The sequence below is a fragment of the Lagopus leucura genome, unplaced genomic scaffold (assembly GCF_019238085.1).
Source record: "Lagopus leucura isolate 7727_CA_CO unplaced genomic scaffold, USGS_WTPT01 Super-Scaffold_73, whole genome shotgun sequence".
Taxonomy (NCBI): domain Eukaryota; kingdom Metazoa; phylum Chordata; class Aves; order Galliformes; family Phasianidae; genus Lagopus; species Lagopus leucura.
In genome coordinates, this window is record NW_024962252.1 from 74799049 (window position 1) to 74819350 (window position 20302).

The 20302-nt window shown below is 40.5% G+C and overlaps 1 protein-coding gene across 5 annotated transcripts in view; it reads left to right on the top strand.

The window, feature by feature from the left end:
• DAAM2 (dishevelled associated activator of morphogenesis 2) overlaps positions 1 to 20302 on the top strand; it is a 164085-nt gene that overhangs the window by 47680 nt on the left and 96103 nt on the right. For all 5 annotated transcript variants that reach the window (XM_042877893.1, XM_042877888.1, XM_042877900.1 and 2 more), the window contains one exon: positions 5630 to 5832. In XM_042877893.1, coding sequence (XP_042733827.1) covers positions 5656 to 5832 — 177 coding nt within the window. In that variant the 5' untranslated portion in view covers positions 5630 to 5655. The remainder of the gene's footprint in view (positions 1 to 5629; positions 5833 to 20302) is intronic.

Sequence of the window (20302 nt, forward strand, 5' to 3'; positions counted from 1 at the left end):
AGGCTGAGCCTCTCAAGGACTGTGCTCGTGGCCATTGCTACACAAAGTATTTCTTCCTTTCTAGCTTTTTCTTTCCTGTGATTAATTGATTTATTTTGCCTGGGTCTGATTCCTTCCTATTCGATGCAGTATGCAAGTGGTGCTTCTCTGGAAGGACTATCCTCCTTCCCAAAAGAATGGCTCTAACTTAGTGGATTTTAAGTAGTTAATTATTTTGTTGCTGTCTTGTGTCCTAGAAGCCAGGCAGCTCCATGCTGCATTGAGAAAAGCAAATGAGCTGAGTGGCTACTGCAGATGGAGCAAGTGGGTTGCTTGCACACACTTCCCTCCACTGCTCCCCAGTGCTGCAGTTGCCTTATATTACACATGACATCTGTCACATTGCATGTGACAGGCATGACAATTTATATGGACAATTCTCATGGTAATTGAAACATGCCATGAAGCTCATTAGTTTTGTCATCAGTATACCATAGAAGCAATGTGGTCCAGGGAACTGACTACAGGATTAGGAGAGCAGAACTCTTCAGCTTTGTCCAGTGTGTTCATTTTGATGATTTTGAGCATGATGCTTATTTTCTTGGTTTCATCATCCAGTAAGTGAAGATGAGAGTAGCTATTATAATACCACAAAGTTCTGATGGTTTATTAAATAGTTGAGTAATGTAGAAATTTAATTTGGATTTGGAGTGTTGGTGTTGATTTCTGTTCCAAGTTCAGATTCAGGTTTCTTTCTACTGCATAAAATCATGGAATGATTTGGGTTGGAAGGGACCTTTAAGATCATCTAGTTCCAAGCCCCTGCAATAGGCAGGGACACTTCCCACTAGACCAGATTGCTCCAAGCCCCACCCAACCTGGCTTTGAATGCCTCCAGGGAGGGGGCATCCACAACTCACTGGGCAAACTGTTTCCATGTCTCACCACTTTCGCAGTAAAGAATTTCTTCCTAGTATCTAGTCTAAATCTATGCTGTTTCAGTTTCAAGCTATTTCCCCTTGTCCTGTTGCTTCATGCCCTTATAAACAGTTCCTCCTCAGCATTCCTGTAGGCCCCCTTCAGGTACTTGAAAGGATGCTGTGAGGTCCGCTCAGAGTCTTCTCCTGTCTGAACAGCCCCAAATCTTTCAGGCTGTCCTCATAGGGGAAGTACTCCAGCCCTCTTATTATCTTTGTGGCCCTCCTCTGGACTGCTTTAACAACTGTATGTCCTTCTTGTGTTGGGAGCTCAAGACCTGGATGCGGTACTCCAAGTTGGATCTCACAAGAGCAGAATAGAGGGGCAGAATTGCCTCCCTCAGTCTGCTGGTTACGCTTCTCTTGATGCAACCCACGATACAGTTGGCTTTTTGGGCTGCAAGCACAAATTGCTCACTCATCTTGAGCCTTTCATCAATCAACACTTGCAAATCCTTCTCCTGAGGGCTGTTCTCAAGCCATTTTCTGCTCGACCTGTATTTGTGTTTGGGATTGCCCCAACCCAGATACAGGACCTTGTTGAACTTCATGAGGTTGGCATGGGCCCACCTCTCGAAAATCTCCAGGTCTCTCTGGATGACATCCCTTCCCTCTAGCATGTCAACTGCACCACTCAGCTTGGTGTTGTCTGCAAACCTGTGGAGGGTGCACTCGATTTCTCTGTCCATGTCACCTACAAAAATGATAAATAACAGTGGTTCCAGCACTGATCACTGAGGAATGCCCCTTGTCATCTGTCTGCACTTGGACACTGAGCTGTTGACCGCAGCTCTCTGAGCTCAATCATCTAGACAATTACTTATCCAGCAAGTGTTCCACTCATCAAATCCATTTTTCTCTAATTTGGTAACCAGGATGTTGTGTGAGAGTGTCAAACGCTTTGCAAGTCCAGGTAGATGACAACAGTTACTCTTCATTTATCCACTGGCAATGTAACTCCATTGTAAAAGGCCACTAAGTTTGTCAGGGTATGGCCTGCCTTTAATGAAGCAATGTCAGTTATCAAAAATTATACCTCATCTGTGTTTTCTATGTGACATTGCATCAAATTTATACATTTCACCCTAGTGTGGAGAGAGATACAGACCTACTGGGAAAACAGAAGTGATTGGGCTTTTTTTTTTTTCTACTTTCTTCTCTGATCTGTTAGAATAAAACAGTGGGGACAGTGATTCTGCAGCATATATGCAGTCTAGTGCTTTCCACCTAGATGTGAGCTTGGCCTGCCCATTTACTGACATTTTTTATCTGTTGATGTGGAAGAGGCTAATCAGTGGTTTCCATTAATGTTGTAAACTGGTTTTGCAGACTTGTATGTGTTTAGTTAACACACAGAGTTTTCTTTCTTTCTTCTGTTTTCCCAAAAATGGCGAATACAAAAGTCATGTTTTTATATTTTAGTAGTAGTTGTGCCCTTCTCTGTGGAGAAGAATGGAGAAGAAAGTGTTCTAAAAGTTACAATAATCAGCTTTCCTGCACAGGAGAAATACTGGCAGATCAGTCATTCGTTTTTGAACATTGCCTGTTCAGGATATTTTTTGCATGGAAAATGTAATTTTTGAGAGAAAATGAAGAAAGGAATGAGACTGAAAAAAACAATTCAGAACCTGCAATTGAAAGAGGACCCTTGCGTGCAGTCAGCAGAGATCCCATCCCATGTGGCTAACCCTTCAGATAAGACTTGAAAAAATTGCATTAGCGTAATTATGTTTGGTCACTGGGCCAAGTGATTTAGAAATGAAGATGCACACCCTGTCAGAGGAAGAAGACGTTATAATTAGACCTTGGGCAAAGCTCCAGGCTGTGACTCCTGACCTGAGTTGAACCACAAGTAAGGCTGGGAAGCAGGAGGGGGCTCACTGTGAGGCAAGAATGGGCTGTTGAAATGACAGCAAGTTCTTTGTGTTGTCTAAAGGGGTAAGACAGTGCAACTGAGAAGAGCTCTGGGAGAGAGTTGTTGTGTTTAATGGTGGGATTCCTTCCAGAGAGAGATTTCCCACTGATTCTCACAGGAGGTGTTTAAAAATATATAATTACACATATTTGTGTCATTTTTGCAATTGCCTTATTTATAAAAAGTTGAATGCTAATAGATCTTTCTGTAGGAAAAGAAAAATACAAAAACTACTGTTAGTTTTCTGAGCTTAAAAAATAATTTCTATAATAGCTTGGTTACATATCATAATATCAGTTACTACTCTGAGAAATGGAAGATGTTTGTTTCTGTTGCTTTTCCCTTCTTATTCTTCTCTTCTTCATTTTATTTTATAATATTTTATTTTGGATGCAAGTTTTCTTTCTCCAGATTTGATTCTTGAAAAAGATAAGATGAAAAAAAGAGGAAAAGAATTGTTTGGAGGCTATTCGAAAATGTTAATTTTCTTCAAAAATATGTTCACAAATAAAAATCAAGAAGATGTAGTTAGTTCTTACATAGCATGAACAGTAAATAGCATAATTATTTCTTAATGTTAAATAGCATAACCAGTTACTTAAGCAAATGTTTTTCAGCATTTTGTGATTGGTGGGGTTAGTCTTGAGGAAGACAGTCCTCCCACCTAGAAATATATATCCAGTCATTCATTTCTTAAATGATTCAATTCTGAAGGAGCTATGCTAGATTCCTTTCTTGCTGTTCTCAATTCTTTGTATTTCAAATTCTTCTAGATACTTAGCCTATACAGAACTGTATGTTGTACAGATAGGCCATGTTACCCCTGTGTCAGCATGAATTTCCTGCATGCCTCTTAGAAATGGACCTGGAAAATGCCAGTGTTGGAGTACAGTGGAGAAGGCCAACTTCTTCTGAGTTTCTTTTGTGAAATCTTTTAAGAACTCAGTCTCTTAAATCTGTTCCTTTGAGAGGAAATGGAGGATGTATGCAATATTGTGCTAGAACTGGGGACACTTTGCTTTTTCTCAGTCTATTATTATCAAAAATGAGATTCCAGATTTATCTGGCATTTGGCGTCTCCTAGTGAGAATCCAGTGATTTAATGGATGTGCTTTTGAAGCTGGTATGAATGATGCTGCCCTGTTGAGTTCTGGTGAGACACACTACCCATTTCAAAGCTGGCGTGGAGAGCAAAGGAAAGTGCAGGCTGGGGAACAGTGCCTGATACCATCTAATGCAGATTTTAGCTGCATGATAGTGTGTAAAAGAAGGCACTAAATGAGTTAGTTTGAGCACTGAGTAGGGCATGTGTGTCGTGCCCAGTCCATAGGGCCACAACGATGAAGGTTTGAGTGGTTTGGGATTATTTTTTGTTTGCTTGTGTTTTTTTTTTTTGTTTTGTTTGTTTTGTTTTTTGTTTTTCTTAAGCAAGCATGCTCAGATTTCTTCAAGTTTTTCTTGGAGAACTTCTGGCTGAATGCAGTATGTTAAGTCCTACTATGCAACTGCTGACCTAAAGGTGCTTTTCCTAACACAGCCACTTAGTCTCTGTGAGAGCTCAAAGCAGCCTTGTTCTGGCAAGCAAACAGGCCAAAGCTTTGTGGGGCAGGTTAGGGCAGCAACTGCTCTGATGATAAAGCACAGCTGTGTTGCTGCTGCTACAGCATCCAGCATCCTGTGGTTTGGTTCACCTGCCACCTTCCTCATTTCCCTGCTTAGTGCCCAGGGAGCTGGACTTTGCAAAAGCCTTTAATTATTTACTCTCTAAGGATAAAGCTTATTCTGCAGATTAAGTGCAAAAGTGAAGTCCTTAAAAAATACAACACAAATAAGCCCCTGAGCTGTCAAACAACAAGTCCCTTAAAAGGGCAAAATATGCAGCTCTCTATGGACTGCACAGATCCCTCCTTTCAAACTGCTGGCAGGAGGCTTCCTGTTTGGATGGGTTGCTCACAAACGGTGTTGTGTGGTGAAATCAGTCACTTTCCAACTCCTCCTTCAAGCCTCCTTTTGCTTCCCTTTACGCTCCTGATACCAAAGCCCCTCAAGCCTGGGTCCTGTCAAGATTGGATCTGGCAGCTCAAATGTAAATCTGAAAGCATGCACTAGCACTGTACAGTTTCTCCACTGGATACATAAAGCAGCCCAAGCTAGTTGCATGTGCTTGAAAATGTGATAAACGGAATGGTCCTGCTGCAATAGTCCTGGCCATAAAGGGATAAGTGAATGTTTGGCTGTCTGCCTCCAGAGTGCTGAAAAAAAAGCAGGTTTTTTTGTTGTTGTGTTATTGTTGCATTTGGCTTTTTTTTTTTTTCTTTTTTTTTTTTTTCCCCTTAGTCAAATGACATATCTTTGGAGGATTCTTCTATATCTTCTGGGTAAATAAATACTCTAGTGTTACTTTGGTTCCTCTGCTGTGGTAGTGAGCAAAAGGCCAAAATGGACATTCAGCATTGGCTGCTGATCATTACTAATATAACTGCTAATATTACTAATCTAATTGCTAGAAAGTCACACACTGAGTTTGTAAAACTTGTTCACAAAATGTAGAAGAAGTTGGTTCTATGATGCCATTTAAGAATGTTATATCTTGGCTACCTTGTCTGGTTGGAATGCATATTTTGCTCTTTGTATCTCAAATCCTTCTCTTCTCATTCTGCTGTTACACTGGTGATGACCACTGTAACTGTAGAGGGCTGTACGTATCCAATGAAGTCTTGCTTATCTTTTTTTCCCCCTTGTTTTCTTCTTCCTGCAGAACATGATCAGAAGATAGCATCATACATGATGATCATGGCCCCCAGGAAGAGGAATCGTCATGCGCTGGGATTTCTTTGTTGCTTTGGGGGTAGTGACCTCCCTGAAATCAATCTCAAGGACAACAACCCTCTCCAATTCCTCGAGTTTACTGTCCCAATACCACCAACAGAGGAGCTCAATGCCAGGTTCTCTGAACTTGTGGTAAGTTTCTGATGGCAAATTGATATATTTTAGAGGGTGGATGAACTCCTCTGTTGAAAGGAGTAAAAGAACTTAATAAGAATGGGAGGAAAAAAATGAGATTAAAAGGTTTTTGCTTGTTTTAGCATGTCTTCACAGTGCTGTATAAATGAAAATGGCTATATAATTTGGGTATGCAGTTAGAGGTGAAGGTATGGATAACTATAGTAAGTAAAATATGGACTGGTATATTTTCATAACAATGGTCTGACTACCTAATATGGGATCCTATTTCAAATTGTGGACAAAAGCACATCCTAGGAAAGAACATAAGCTGCAGCTGTAAAGTGGCCCTTTCCAGAATACTCTGCCACTCTAACAATTTGCACCTTAAGGATTTCCCTATGAAGAGACTTGTTTGATTATGCAGCTGGGCTTTTGCTTACTGAGAAGGGTATCAAGCTCTTTGAGGAGTTTGAGAGTTTGTGGTGACATCTAGGGTGTTTTCAGGTTTTTGCTTTATGCCTGGTAAGTATCTCTTTTCAAAGTCCTTGTGGCAAAATAGCTTGCAGCTGTCCTATGGAAGTCTATTAACAGCAAGATTTATAATGTTTTTGGTGCAACACTTAATGACAAGTCTACATGACAATCTGCAAAAAAATTTTGGCCCTAGAATTTTGTGAGTTATTAGTCTGTGCTATAACTTAGTAAATGTGCTGACAGCCTGTAACTGGCATGTGTATTTCAAACAAATGAAGCCATTGAAATAAAAATGGATCAAATTCTTATTCCTGTATTTAATGATAGTTCCCTACTCATCGTTACGTGAGAAGTGAGCTGAGAGAGAAAAGTGCTGCTTTTCAGAAGTTGATCGTATATACCATATTTTATAAAGCACTCAGATAGGATGATGATACGTGCCCATAGGAGGAGTTCCTGTGTAGGCAGGTAATGTTAGATTAGTAAAGGCTTTAGGAGTGGTAGAACCCAAAAAAGAAATTGGTCTGGCAGAATGCAGAATTTGCCCAGCGGGGATGGTTTGCCTACAAGCCCAGATTAATGCACGTTCTATGAGACACTAAAATAAAACAGGCTACATTTGTATTGACAGCTCAGATGAGATTTTAATTGGATTAGAAAGATTCAGTCTGTAAACGGGCCAGTATAAGTCAGCGACCTGGAAGTGCCTGTGAGGGCTCTGTGCTGCATACCAGCCTCCCCACTGCTTATCCGTCAGGGTCTAGTCTGGTGCATTTGTACTATATAAAAAACAGATTTAAGTGTAAAGCCTTTTGACCCAAATCCCCAAGTGAAATGATGACACCAACATCATCTGAGATCTGCAGTGAGAAAAGCATTTGCGTTAGCTCCCTGAAGCAGGCCCAGAGGACATATCCTCATCTTGCCATCTGGTCTACGAAGGGTATAATGAAACATATTGGTCTGTTTGAATGAATTTTTAAAAGCCCTATTTTCCCCTTGTTGCAGTTAAAATCTGGGACATTGTCCTATATAGGAGCTAATGACAAGAAGAGCTAAGCCTAGCTGTGCTGGATAAACCTCTCTTGTGATGACTTTTCCAGTCTAGTAAATATTCACTATGCCTGCCCTTGCCTTTTGGAGAAAAAAATGAGATTTTGTGGGTCTTTTCTTGCTCATGCAATCTTTAAATTAACATTATAAAAATAAAGTTGGAATTGTCCATTTTGCAAAAGGAGAAGACTGAGGAACTGAGAATGTATTGAGATCCTTTAGTTGTGACGGGGCCACAAACTCCTCTAGAACTTGCAAACTTGCTTGTGTAGACACCAGGCTGAGGTATGCAAACCTATGTATGCTGCTCTGTTTGCTGGGTACTGTGTGGTGACAGTTACTTAACTGGACTCTGACCAAGACAGTGGTTGTCAAATGACAAGATGATGCTGATCTCAGCTGAAATGTCTGCTCTCATTGCTGCTTTACCAGAAAAAGAGTTCTAGGATAGATCTCACAGACATTGAGGATAGATCTAGGATAGACGTTTGTTTTGCTATACAAGTCTAGATGCATGAGAAACAAAGCAAACAACTGCTTGTGACTCCAAGCTTTGCTCCTCAAAGGGCCATTTTCAGCTTCCAACAAAAAGGGAAAAACAGATGGCCTGAGAATCGCTGCTTCAGTGAACAGGTCAGGAAGCTCTACACAGTAGGATGATTGTGTAGAATGGTCTTATGCCTGTCTCATAAATTATAGAACTGGCCCTTCTTTACTGTCAAGGTTGTTACAGTCAGCATTGCTTCTCCTTTTTCCCTCAGTCTCTCTTCTCAGCTGGCACTATGTACATTACCATGTAGTAAAGTGTTGTTTCTGCAGTTGGTGGTCTATTCAGCAAGTGCCAAGCTGGTTTTGTGCCTGCTGGCAAAAATGGTTGGGCTAAGCACATGTGTTTTTCCTTGCACAGATTTATTGACTGAACAGGAACTGTGGAATAATCTGAAAGAATTACTGTAAAGTAAAGAGATTTTTTTTTTTTTTTTTTTTTTTTTTTTTTTAATGAAACAGTTTCTCCAAGTTCTCCTTCAAATTTCTTAATGATGGTGTATTCTTGCCCCAGCAGATTCCTTTTATTCAGTATTACGAGTCCTGGACTCTTCTTGATTAGGGTAGTGAGCAGAATGACAGTAAATATTCTGCCATTTATATCTCTTCTAAACAACCAAGTGGATCCTGAAAGTGGACTCGGACCTGGCCAAGAGGGCACCTTAAATGCTAAAAGTTCAGGGGAAGAAAAAAAAATATATAAGTAATGCTAGCACAGAGGAAAGGGCAGTGTAATGAGCTTGTGCTTTTGTTGTGCCTCTTTGTTTTGTTAGTATCTCTGTTGAGACGGTCATGGTAGTTGAGAAGGTAGAGTTGAACACTATTTTAGGAAGGAAGGTCTTAGAGGAAAAAGCAGAGTTGTTGTTTTAAGCTGCCCTTTGCAAAGCTGATCATATTATGCATGCTGCAGTCTGCAAATTTGAATGATAATATTCTTATCTGAGTTACTGATGCCACATTAGATTCTTCCATTGGGAAAGATTTGAGAAATATTTGCATTTATCCCCTCTTAGTCATTGGAGCATTCTGGTATTAAGTTTAAGTACGATGTTGTCTGGATTCTCCTGTCATGATTGGTTTCTCTTACACTGCATTTAAACTTGGGTTGTTTTTGTGGTTGTTTGTTCGTTTGTTGTTGTTTTTGTGTTTTTTTTTCAAAGCCCCTAAATAAGAGGCTCTTTTGCTTAATAGATTCATAAGAGAGTGAAAGCAGTTGTTTACTCTTCTCTGAGCACAGTAGGCTATTGCATACCTAATATCTTTACTAATCATCTCAGGACAGAGAGAAAAGAATTGATGGGGTTGAAGAGTGAGTACAAGTTTTCGATAGAGTTGATGAAGTGACCAGTAACAGAAGTTTTGAGAAAGCTCTGTTCTGTGTTCACTCTGACCTCTGTCCACGTCTGTTCCTTCTTTGCCTTCACAGAGAGTAAAACTTTGTGACTGTAGTCCTTCTACCCAGAAAAGAGAAATTTGAGGGGAAAAGGGAGTTCTACTTTGAAAAAGATTAAGGAGCAGCAGGGAATTATCTGAGAATTTAACTTACTTTGTCAAAGAAAATGAAACAGTTTCTGAGCAAGGCATCCGTGTGACACACTATGAAGCACATTTTCATCAAGCCACAGGGAGATGGGATCAGACTGTAAATAATTGTAGTAGCAATTCCCATTGCATACAGCTGTCTTGAAAGTAGCAACTTTGCTTCATGCTTAGCTCTCCCTGGCAGGCCATTTAATGTAATGGATACACCATACACCTCAGACGAAAACTAGGCTTCACCACGTTGAATAAGTGCTCCCATATATCACCAGTCCCACTCAAGCTTGCCAAATCCTAGCTATGGCAGTGTCTGTGAGGCCTCTCTTTGGCTCTGTAACCTGCAAGACTATTTATTGGGTAAAAAAGGAAAAGAATTGCCTCTGTTGTGAATATAGATTGCCTTATACATGAGTCTATTTTATAAGCATAAGAGAGAGGACATCAGCTGAGTTTCTCTTTGTTTGACAGGCTTGGAGAACAAAGTTCTCTGTTGTTCCCTAGAAGTAATAGGGAGAAACTGAGGGGGAGACGTGCATAGCAGCCTGTCTTTCAGCTTCAGCATGAAACACCACCTTTTCAGAAAAGTATCCTCTATGTCTGAAGCTTATTTAGTCACTAGTTTTGCACTAAAAGTTTGTGGCTTAGAAATACATACATAGGCCCTTACTTCAAACCTGAAACGTGTATATTGATCATAGCATTTCATCACATTTAAATTCAGGCATGTTGCCAAGATTTGAATATTTCAGTTTCACATTATCAGTCTTCTGAGTCACTCCAGTCTCTTCCTGGATTCTTTTTAATACAGGGATTTAATTTGTGTCACTTGTCTGGCATGTAAATCTTAGTTTCAGACAGTATACCTCTGACAGGCCTGTGGCTTTGAATTTGTTGATCAATGCAAATTTTTCTGAAACCATATTTTAAAAGTGTTTCTGCATTATATTTCCCAGTATTTTCCTTTTTTATCTTTCTTAGTTTTTATTATTATTGTTATTATTATTATTCACTATGGGCATCCCTTCTGTGTTTTTTTTTTTTTTTTTTGTAATCAATGACTGTACCTAATCAAGGCAGAAATGTAATCAAGATCTGGAGAGATCCCTCATTTTTATTTGCATGTGATGAGCTCTGACTTGAGCTAGTTTGTAGTTGTTGAACTAACATGCATTCAAATGCACTGGTATTCTGTTGTTGTCATAGCAAAACTAATGAGTAAGATTTCTGAAGCTATTAGGGGACTAAGACTTAAGAAACAAAAGCTCTGTCTAGTATCTCAGTCTGGTTATACACACCAATGGGTATGTGAGTTCTGGTTTTGTTTTAATTAATTGCACATAGCCAGTGTCCTTTTCTTTCCCTCTCTCAATTTTTCCACTTTTCTTCCTGCTCTTCAAAAAAGACTTTTCATAATGTCAGGTCTGATTTACACATACCCCGTATAAATATATGTGTACAAGCTGCTGGTTCTAGTACACATATCACCACAGACAGCTTTGCAAAGTTACTCTGGTCTTGATAGAAAACCTTACTATACCTCTTATGGCAGAGATAACTCTGCCTTTCACACTCGCCTATGTATGGAGTGATGTGGTAGGGATAGGCTTGTTGCACTGGATGCAGAACCCACAATCTTCTCCTCAGGCTTCCTTTCAGTAGATGCAGCTGGCTGTCAGCTCCCAGCTCACTGAGCATCTGTGTGAGAAGCAGCAGTTTCTGTACAGCAAATGTTTTGAGATCCAGGTGTGGTGAGAGGAGTTCAAGAGGGGAGCCAGAAAACTGCAGCTCACACTCCATATGCAGGAATCAAAAGGGTTGTGTAAACAAATGCAAATCCCAATGTGGGGTTATGTGCTGGAATTTGGGTGTGAAGGACCTGGGTGTATTACCAAAGCACATGTGTAGTTACAGGTCTTTTGTGTAGGGAAACACTGCTTTAAAGATCCTGTTGCTTTACTGTGAGACTTATGGACAGATTCTTACCTGGTGTAAAGCAGTTCAGTTCCACTGAAGTCTGAAGTGGAGTCACATCACTCTAGCCTTAGATTAGGTATGTGTGGTATTTTATGTATCCATGGGGACTGTTGGTTGCTGAGTATCCCTAGGAGAGCATACTGACAGCCTTCCTGAAAGGTGGGGAAAAGTGTGGTCGTGGTGGGAGTGTTTGAAGGGAATGTTCAGACATTCACTCTGTATATGTCCTGGATGCAATTTGCTTACAGTAGACTGAAAACACCTGAGAAAGACCTATTTACTGAATTACGTATTTGTTACAGGATAACCATGATGTTACCTCATTGGGAAAATGCACAATAGCTAATCTAGGGCATGAGAAAAGCAGTACAGGATGTTGAAAGCACAGCAGAGATGTAATTCGGGATGCAAAAAGCAAGGAAAATCCAGATCCTGGCACTAAAGTATTGATGTGCTAGGAAGTCTATCTTGTGTCTTCCCTCTACTGAATGCTTGGAAACTCTCATTATATGCTATCCTCATAAGCCAGGGTGGATGTATTGATTGTTCAGACATCTTGTACCCAAGTATTTCTAACATTGTATCAGCTGTGCTGGTAATATTACCATATTTTGGCACAGCTGGAAGTGTATTTAGTGCTAGGCAACACTGCATAAAAAGACAAAAATGATAATGTAAAGGCCCCACAGTAGAGCTTTTTTCTTATTAAAGCATTACTATTACATTAATGACTTTGTGTTTCATTATGGCTGTAATGTAGAGCCATGAACTATTGGATTGAGTCTGAAGGCTGCTGAAGTGATTGAACATTGAAATGATACTGCTGGTAGGAGTCATACTTGGTAACTGGAAGGATCAAAACAACTTATCCTTATTTCAGCTTTGCCAAGCTTTCAGCTCCGCTCAAATGAGTACAAAGTAGACGATTTTCTACATTACTCCTAGAACTGAACCATTACTCTCACCAGCAGGACAGAGATGTTCTGGCCTGTGCCTTCAACATGATCTCTCTTAATATGATTCCTGCCCTTCTACAATTAATTCCCTTTCTTTACTTTTTGTGCATTACTGTCTTATGTTGTTCAAAACTATACTAATGCCCTACAAACCCACTAAGACCTAATTCTTTGCTCTCCGGAGAGGACATTTCAATTCTAGATTTGACCCTCTGAGGATACCTGGGAAACTTTTATGGATCATGTGAAAGAGGCCTTTTGAGATGAGAAGGGGCCACCTGGAGAAGAATCTGTGGAAAATGTCAGAGTAAAGTATTGCATCATGCAAATAACATGATGGCTGGATAGTAACTGGACAGGATATTGTGATAAGGAGGGAAAACTTTTTCTGAAACACTGAAGGAAAAGAAAAAGTATATGAAGTCACTGTGGTGCTGAATGGGGAGCAAAGAGTGCGAAGATGTAGGTGGCATGGCACAAATGGTGGACCAAAATGATCTTCTGGCTGTGCTTTTGGAGACAGAGCTTGTGTGTTGATGAAGGAAGATTGAACAACAGGTATCTGCTTCTTTTGCAGCTCATAAAAGAGACAGCTCTGAGATGTTGCGGGACATATGATTTGTCACTTAGTTTGATTTTAGCAACATAGGGAGAGCTAGATCTCTGTGATGATGAAAACCTTATAGAGTTCATAACAAAATTACTATGTAAATGTAACAAATGAAATTTTCCAGTAAAGAGGAAGGATTGTGAAAGGGGACTGCATCCAGGTGTTTTTCAGGACAGCAGTTACCCCCTACTGAGATAAAGAGTAGCTGGGGTATAGTCAAAACTAAGCAAAATAAGGTAGTTGAATGAAGAAGTAGGTAACAGTCAGTAAAGTTAATCTATTTCATGTGTTGATTTAAATTCGTTTCTGTATTTGCTCATCTAGTAGCAATTTATATCAGATATAATGGATACTTAAACAAGAGTATATGTTGTAGCCTGAAAGAGAATTGGAGGGAAAGGTTTACAATTGTGTCAGGCATCTGTGTCCTTCTGCAGGTGGATTTTGTCTTCAGTGCTCTAGCTGCTTCAGTGTCTAGGTTGTTTATCATTCAGGATATTGTTACCTGTTAAAGTAACATGAGATGGTTATTTCAGTGTGGGAATTCTTGGTTTCCTTTCTTGCCATATGCCTGCCTGCCCTGCAAGGCTTTGTGGTAGGGGAGATGCCACAGGTGAGGCTGAGTAGGTAGCATAGCACCTTTTTAGGGTATGTAGTTTTCAGGTCAGCAGTTTCCAGGCATCTTCCTCTGTACTCAACAAGGAGGAGATTTTGGTGTCACTAAATGTAGGTAATGAGAGGCTTTTCAGCTCATTGCTGCAGCACCTGATAGGAGCAGCGTGCAGTGCAGACATCAGAAGGTGCTTTTTCTCTCACTCAACAGTCTGCATCTGCAGCTGCTGTCTTTGTCATGCTTAGTCCAGTGGAAATATAGACAGATGCTTTCCACCTGGAACACCACTTATTCATGGCTTTGAATGCTGGATGTTGCTTCTTCTGTGCATGGAAAAGTTTGTAACCTTGCTGGCAGGAAAACTTTGGGAGTGCTGCTCTTTTTTTTCCTCCCAGTAATGCCCCGGCCCCGTACTAAAACTTGAGCTTTTCCTAAGTCCCTCTGCAAACACGAACAACTTATTTCATGCATTCATGAGTTTACTTCCCCAGTGTGATGCAGGGATTTGTAACACTTACACAAGTTTTAGTACAGAACTGTAGCCAAATTGAAAAGGTGCTGAAAAGATGCCGCACATGGAGGTCATGGGAAGTACACAAATCTTCCAGTGGCAAAATTCATTGTGTTTGGAGATGTTGGGAACAAATCTCTGCTAGTTCTTCTTTTCATAGACCTTGCCCTCCTCTTGTCTGCTTTTCTATGTTCAGGTTGGATCTGATACGAAAATCTGTAGCCTTCCTGTCCTTTCTTTCAGATATAAGCCCAGTGCTGTGTGCCGAAGGGTCCTATCCAGTATCTGTATGTGCTGGGCACTTCTATATTAAAAACACTTAAGGATACCTTTTCTTTTTTGCAGTTTCCCATGATTTGTTAACCACAGAAAGGGAGAGGCTGGCAAGACTAATAGCACAAACATCTTTTGAAAAGAATTTAGCAGTGTGCACAACAATGTTATGCAATAGTTTACTAGGTGGAGGTTTGAAGAGTAAATTCTCTAAAGGAAATTACAAGGGGAAAGCAGATTGTAGTTTCCCAATCTGGAAGTTGTCCAGGGAGTTCCCTGAGTCATGGAAAATCCATTGGGATTGCTTTAGTGGCTGTGTTTCAGCATTACATTTTGTATAGAGAGCAACAGCTGGATGAGTTTGTTGTCAGTGTAAAGTTGTTGGCTTCTACAACAACAGTGAGAGAGAACTTTTGGATTACAAATGCTTAACCAAATAACAACAATTTGTAATTGCAATTAGGGGACAGATTTAGTCTGCAAAGCAAATGCTCATCACTCTTATTCCTTTTGTTCTATTTTAAGAATGTTTCATATAACTTCATACTTAGAAGTATTTAGAGGAAAAAAGTTTCAGCCATTTTCTTAAGCCTGGTGATGTCAGTGCAGTAGTTGCTTCTCTGATTATCAGAGCATTTGAGCAGTGAGACAGGACAGGGTGTGAGTGAGTAACTAAATACACTGTCATGCCTTCCATTCAGTGTTTGGTTATGAAAATACTCAGTTTGTTAGGAAGAAGTATTGTGGAATTGCCCTCCACCTTACCCCAGAGGAGATGAGTGATACATCATATGTGGGCGTTTATGTAGTGAGTCTGGATAGATTAGTAGTAAATACAGCTCATCTTCATTTACTGAAGTGAAAAGCAACAATTTGCAAAATGGGGGACTGCTAAGTCTGTTCTGTTTCTGAAGACTGGTCTGTGGGCAGTTGCAGGAGCCTGTGTTACATGCTGTCTAGTGACAATAGAGGATTAGTCTCTGTTAGAATTTAAAGCAGGTAAATTGAGCTAGAGATTGATATTTTGCACTTGTGTAGAACAGGTGAACTTAACTCAGTTTAGTGGAGTGGAGTAGTGGGATGCATTCTGATCTTTGATATGCACTACTGAATCTGAAATAATTATTCTGAGAGCAAGAGAAGAACTAAACCCAGCTCCCAGTTTCCTTTCTACCTGTCTAAACCTGAGCTAATGGCAGAAATTATGTTGATTTATTGGAGTTCCTTTTGGTTTACCCCTGTGTAGAAGAGCTGAGATTAAGCATGTGTCTGAGCACTGCAAACAGAACATGATAAGATGTTAATTTTGCTCCTGAATTTCTCTTGCCCTTTTACGTAATATTTTATCAGGGATTTAAATGTCAGCCAATCTCTGACTTATCCTTGTTTTCCTGCATAGGCACATATGGCAAATAGGGTACACACAAGAGGATGAAGCTGGGAGGAATGGGAGGCACCGACACCCCCTGGAAATTCAGCATGCCTCTGGCACAGGGCCACAGGAGCGATTCCCAGCCCACATTTTGTGGGTTGAGCCAGCACGACTGTGCTTGGGCAGGAAACGATCAGAGAGGTGTGTGCCTGTGTGCTTTGGCACAGTTCAAGCTGTGAATTGCTCCAGTATAGGAACCTCCTCTGAACTCATTAGTATTAAAGCAGAACAGAAGAGACTTTGTAGAGAGGCAGAGGGTGAGGAAGCCAGAAAGATAGCAGTTTAGACAGACATCTCCTAATAACCTTTCCCACACCGACCTTACCGGATGGGGTCTCACCTAAAGAACCTTGGCATGAAAAACAAACCCTGACCCTGAGAAGGGAGAGGGAGGAAAAGGAAGGGAAATAAGGGGTGGGAAATGGCACTGTGTTGAAGCAGCGAATTTGTTGTTATTAGGTGTTTTAGATGATGATACTGGAAACTCTGTTTGAGGGAGGTGTCTGATACTCTGTGCATAACCAGAATATGGAGGTAAAAGGGGTACTTAACTCCAGACGGCTTGTCGTTTGTCATAGTGAAAAGAGTTACCAAGCAGAGATTGAACGGCTTCAGTTCTGTTCAGTATTCATTTGATTGATTGAGTAGTGGAGTATAGAATATACCTATAAACTTTGCAGATGTCATTAGATTGGAAACCTGTGGATGTTAAAAGACAGGCTTAAAACAAGATGGAGAAACTGTGTGAAAAAGAGTGAACAGATAAAATGAACTTGTTATAGGAGCAAGTGACATAATGCAGAACAGGAAGCAGGAAGATAGGTGCATTTCTTTGGAAAAGAAAGTAGGGATTGTGGAAGATCATGGGTGAACATGAGTCACACTTTTTTTGTTTACTTAAAAAAATAAATTCATCATTTTCATGGGATACGTAACAAGGAATGTGCTATGGAAGATGCATGAGGTAATATCTGCACTTGCTTTTAGTAAGGTCTTGTCTGGAACACTGTTCACACTTTTGAACTTCAGGAAAGATGCACTTTGACCAGGGATAGCCTGGAAGCCAATTAGAAGGGGAGTGAGAGGTCCAGAGGACATGACCTCGAGAGAGACTGAATGAACTGGTCTTGTCTGGCCTCAAGAAAGAAGACTGAGGAGAGGCATTACAACAGCTTTTAATAGACTTGAAAACTGTTATCAAGAGGAAGGAACAAATCTGCTAGCTGTATCTGTGGTTGATAGGGCCGGAAGTAATAGGCTTAAATTGCAGCAGTGGGGATTTAGATTAGACAGAAGCCTGACTATTCAGTTTTCATCCCCATCCCTATCATTGGGCTTGTTCCAATTCACTGACATGGACATGCAGCCCATAACAGAAATAGCAGTGATGACAGAAAAATTTTTTTGCTTTATTATCCTCATACGCCCACCCAAGAGGATATCCATGGAACTTCCCTTTTAGTTCCACCTGTATTATAGTCCTGCATATATGAGAATGTGTTATCTAAATTATGATCTCTCTGCAAACATCTGTGTGCATTGTTGCATAAACAGGTACTGGTTTTCCTCATTCTTTCTCTTTCTGTTTGCCCTAGCAGCTTGTTGTCTAACGCATGTGCTTTGCCTGTGAAGGGCAGGAAAATGACCAACAGACAGGTGTTTCTAGTGACCTCTGAAAGGAGATGGCCACTGTCAGCCTTGCTGGTTTTATGTGCTGGTATGCTGTTAAGCCACAGAGAGGAGCAGGAGTGAAACAGGATTTAGCTCTTCTCTGGGCAATTAACCAACAATTAAGGAAGAAAAAAGGAAGCAGTACAGCAAAGGGGATGTTTGCAGGGTGGAGTTGTGGGGAATTAATTGACTTTTTGTTTGATAAAATTCTCTGCCAAAAAGCTGCGCCTGTGATAGATGAAATCATTAGTCTGAAGCTGACTCATAAGAATGAGCAACTTCTGTGTTTAATCTTAGAAGAGGAGTATATTCTCCTGAATGCTGACATCAGGTACTTTCTGCTTTCTTCTATTGTGGCTGAAAATCAAGAGATTCAACTCTCTAACACAGAGGGTGTTTTAATGCTGCATCTTTTTTAAAAAGCGAGCAATAGAAAGAGAATAATGGAAATCAAGGTCTCTTGTTTGTCTGCTTTTCTGGTTTATGTTCACATCTATGGCAGTAGCTGAAACATAAACGTATCTTCTTATGCTAGCAGGCTGTGTGAGAAACTCCTGTGAGCACAGTGTTTTCATTTTGTACAAATGTTGCAATAAAGCATTGTAGATATGAGCAGATATGTGCTACATGTTCTTGTGTATGTAAGCTACAAGTAGCATATGTATATGCACACATGCTTACTGTACATGCAAAGATGTGGAAAGACAGTGATGTTTTCTGGTGAAACACCTAGTTCCTATCAATTGGGAAACTGACCAAAATGTTGCTCTGCATCTTCATGTGTAATTAATTCACACTGACTGTTTCTAATTGCAGGGGTTAGGATGAGGTATAAGAGATTGATGGGGGAAAAGCTTTCCAGGGTTCTCTTGTTTGTTCGTGGTTTTTTGTTTTTTTGTGTGTGTGTATTTATTTTTTTGTTTTTCTGTGGATTACCAGAGGACTTGGGAGATATATTGGGTGCCCAAGTGGGTACTTCTGACTAGTTTGCTGCCTTGCACATGTGCTGGCTGTATGGGTGGCAGTGCTGCTGAAAGAGCACATGAGCTGACAGTGACAGCTAGGGGCACAACCTTGAGAAGGGAGGGGTGGGAACCTCTTGGTGCTTAAACAGGTCTGATTCCCTCTTTCTTGATGCCTGCTTCAGTCACACTGATGCGTGCAGTTGGATATTCACATGCCTCTGAAACAGTTCTCCTGCTGGGGGGCTGTGCTAAGTGGTACTTTTGCACTGCTCTTTGCTCCAGTTTGCGCATGGATGTAGGCAGTTTATGCAGTCGAATGAATCTCATTTACTGAGAGGCAGGCTTTCAGAATGCCTTATTGATCTCAGTACTGGAAATGTGGGCTCTTCCAGAGGCTGCCTCTCATCTGTCTGCCGGGTGAGTTGGATTGAACAAAGTAATGGAAGGAAAACTGTAGGGGAACAATCCTCTACTGTCCCCTGGAGGTGAACACAGTGACTAAATAAAGAAGATCTATCTTACCTGAAAGTGTCTGTAGGTGATTTGAGAAGAGACTAAGCTCTGAAAACTGATTTTTATTCACTCACTGCAGTGGTCTCTAAAGCAGCTTTTGGAACAGCTGTCCCTGGATTTTGCGATGAGAATGTGACTCTGTCTGTTCCTCCCTGCCTCCCTATGTATTGGACAGATGGCTAGAACATGAGCCACCACATTGACCTGCTTATTATTTGCTTATTTGCTTAGAGAGCATGGCACAGACAGTGTAATCTGGGGAGGAAAAAAAAGAAAACGTGGGGTTCCTAAGTACCGTTATTAATGCAAAAGTGAAGCTCTTAGGCAGTATAGATCACATGCTAGCAATGTGATCTTACTCAGTCCACTTGTTAAAGCTGTAGTGCTGGATTGGATCCTTTACTGTAAAGGCTTGTAGCATGCTACTGACAACCCCCTCCCTGATCTCTTTCTTCTTTTCCTTCTTCTATAGTCCCAGAGATGTCAGAACCATTTATCTCATGTCAGCTTGAGTTGTATTTCACCATTGATTAATCCACCAGCAGCTATTCCCTCACAGTGATTGCACAGAGAACATGAACTTTACTCTGGGGCCTGGCAGCAGATGCTGGATAGGATCCCATGATGTGTCACATTCACTTTTTACTTTGTACTAGATTTAAATAAATTCATCCAGTGCATAAGGCCATCAGCTCTACTGTGCTACTTGGTAACTGCAGTATAGGCCTTCTTTTAGGGACCTGGTGACAGACATCTATATAAATGACTTTGCTAGAACATAAGGCAAGCGCTGTTATATTATATTATATAGAGAATTTACTATTCTGGTAACTGTGTTATAACTCACTTTGTAACTTGGGTGGGTTTGATGCTGTTATGAAACTGAGAGAATGATTGATGAAGTGGGTAACGGAGAGTGCATTTGTGCATGGCAGTAGAAAAGGGTAAAGGGGAATGAGAAAAAGATTAGAGAGGGGTATAAAAGTAAAGGTATGCGTGTGCACAAGAAAGAAGAAAGAAAGAATGGTGATGTGAACAGGAAGCAGGATACATGTGGTGCGTTTAACTAGAATTCATGCAGTGCAAGGACATAACGTAAAAATGAACATACTCTTGAACCTGCATTTTTGAGATAGGTATGCAAGCGAGTTATTCAAATAGAATGTCTTCAAATTATGCAGGTTTTCTAGAGCCTATTTCTAAAGGCACCTTAGTATCATTCCTAATTGATCAGTTTTGTTCCCTATTTGATGATTCCCTGAGAACTATCAAGGGTAGTACTGTTGTGACTGAGCAAGAGAAAAAAAAACTGAGCAAAAACAAATTTGCAGTTATCAGTGTTGCCTCCCATCTTG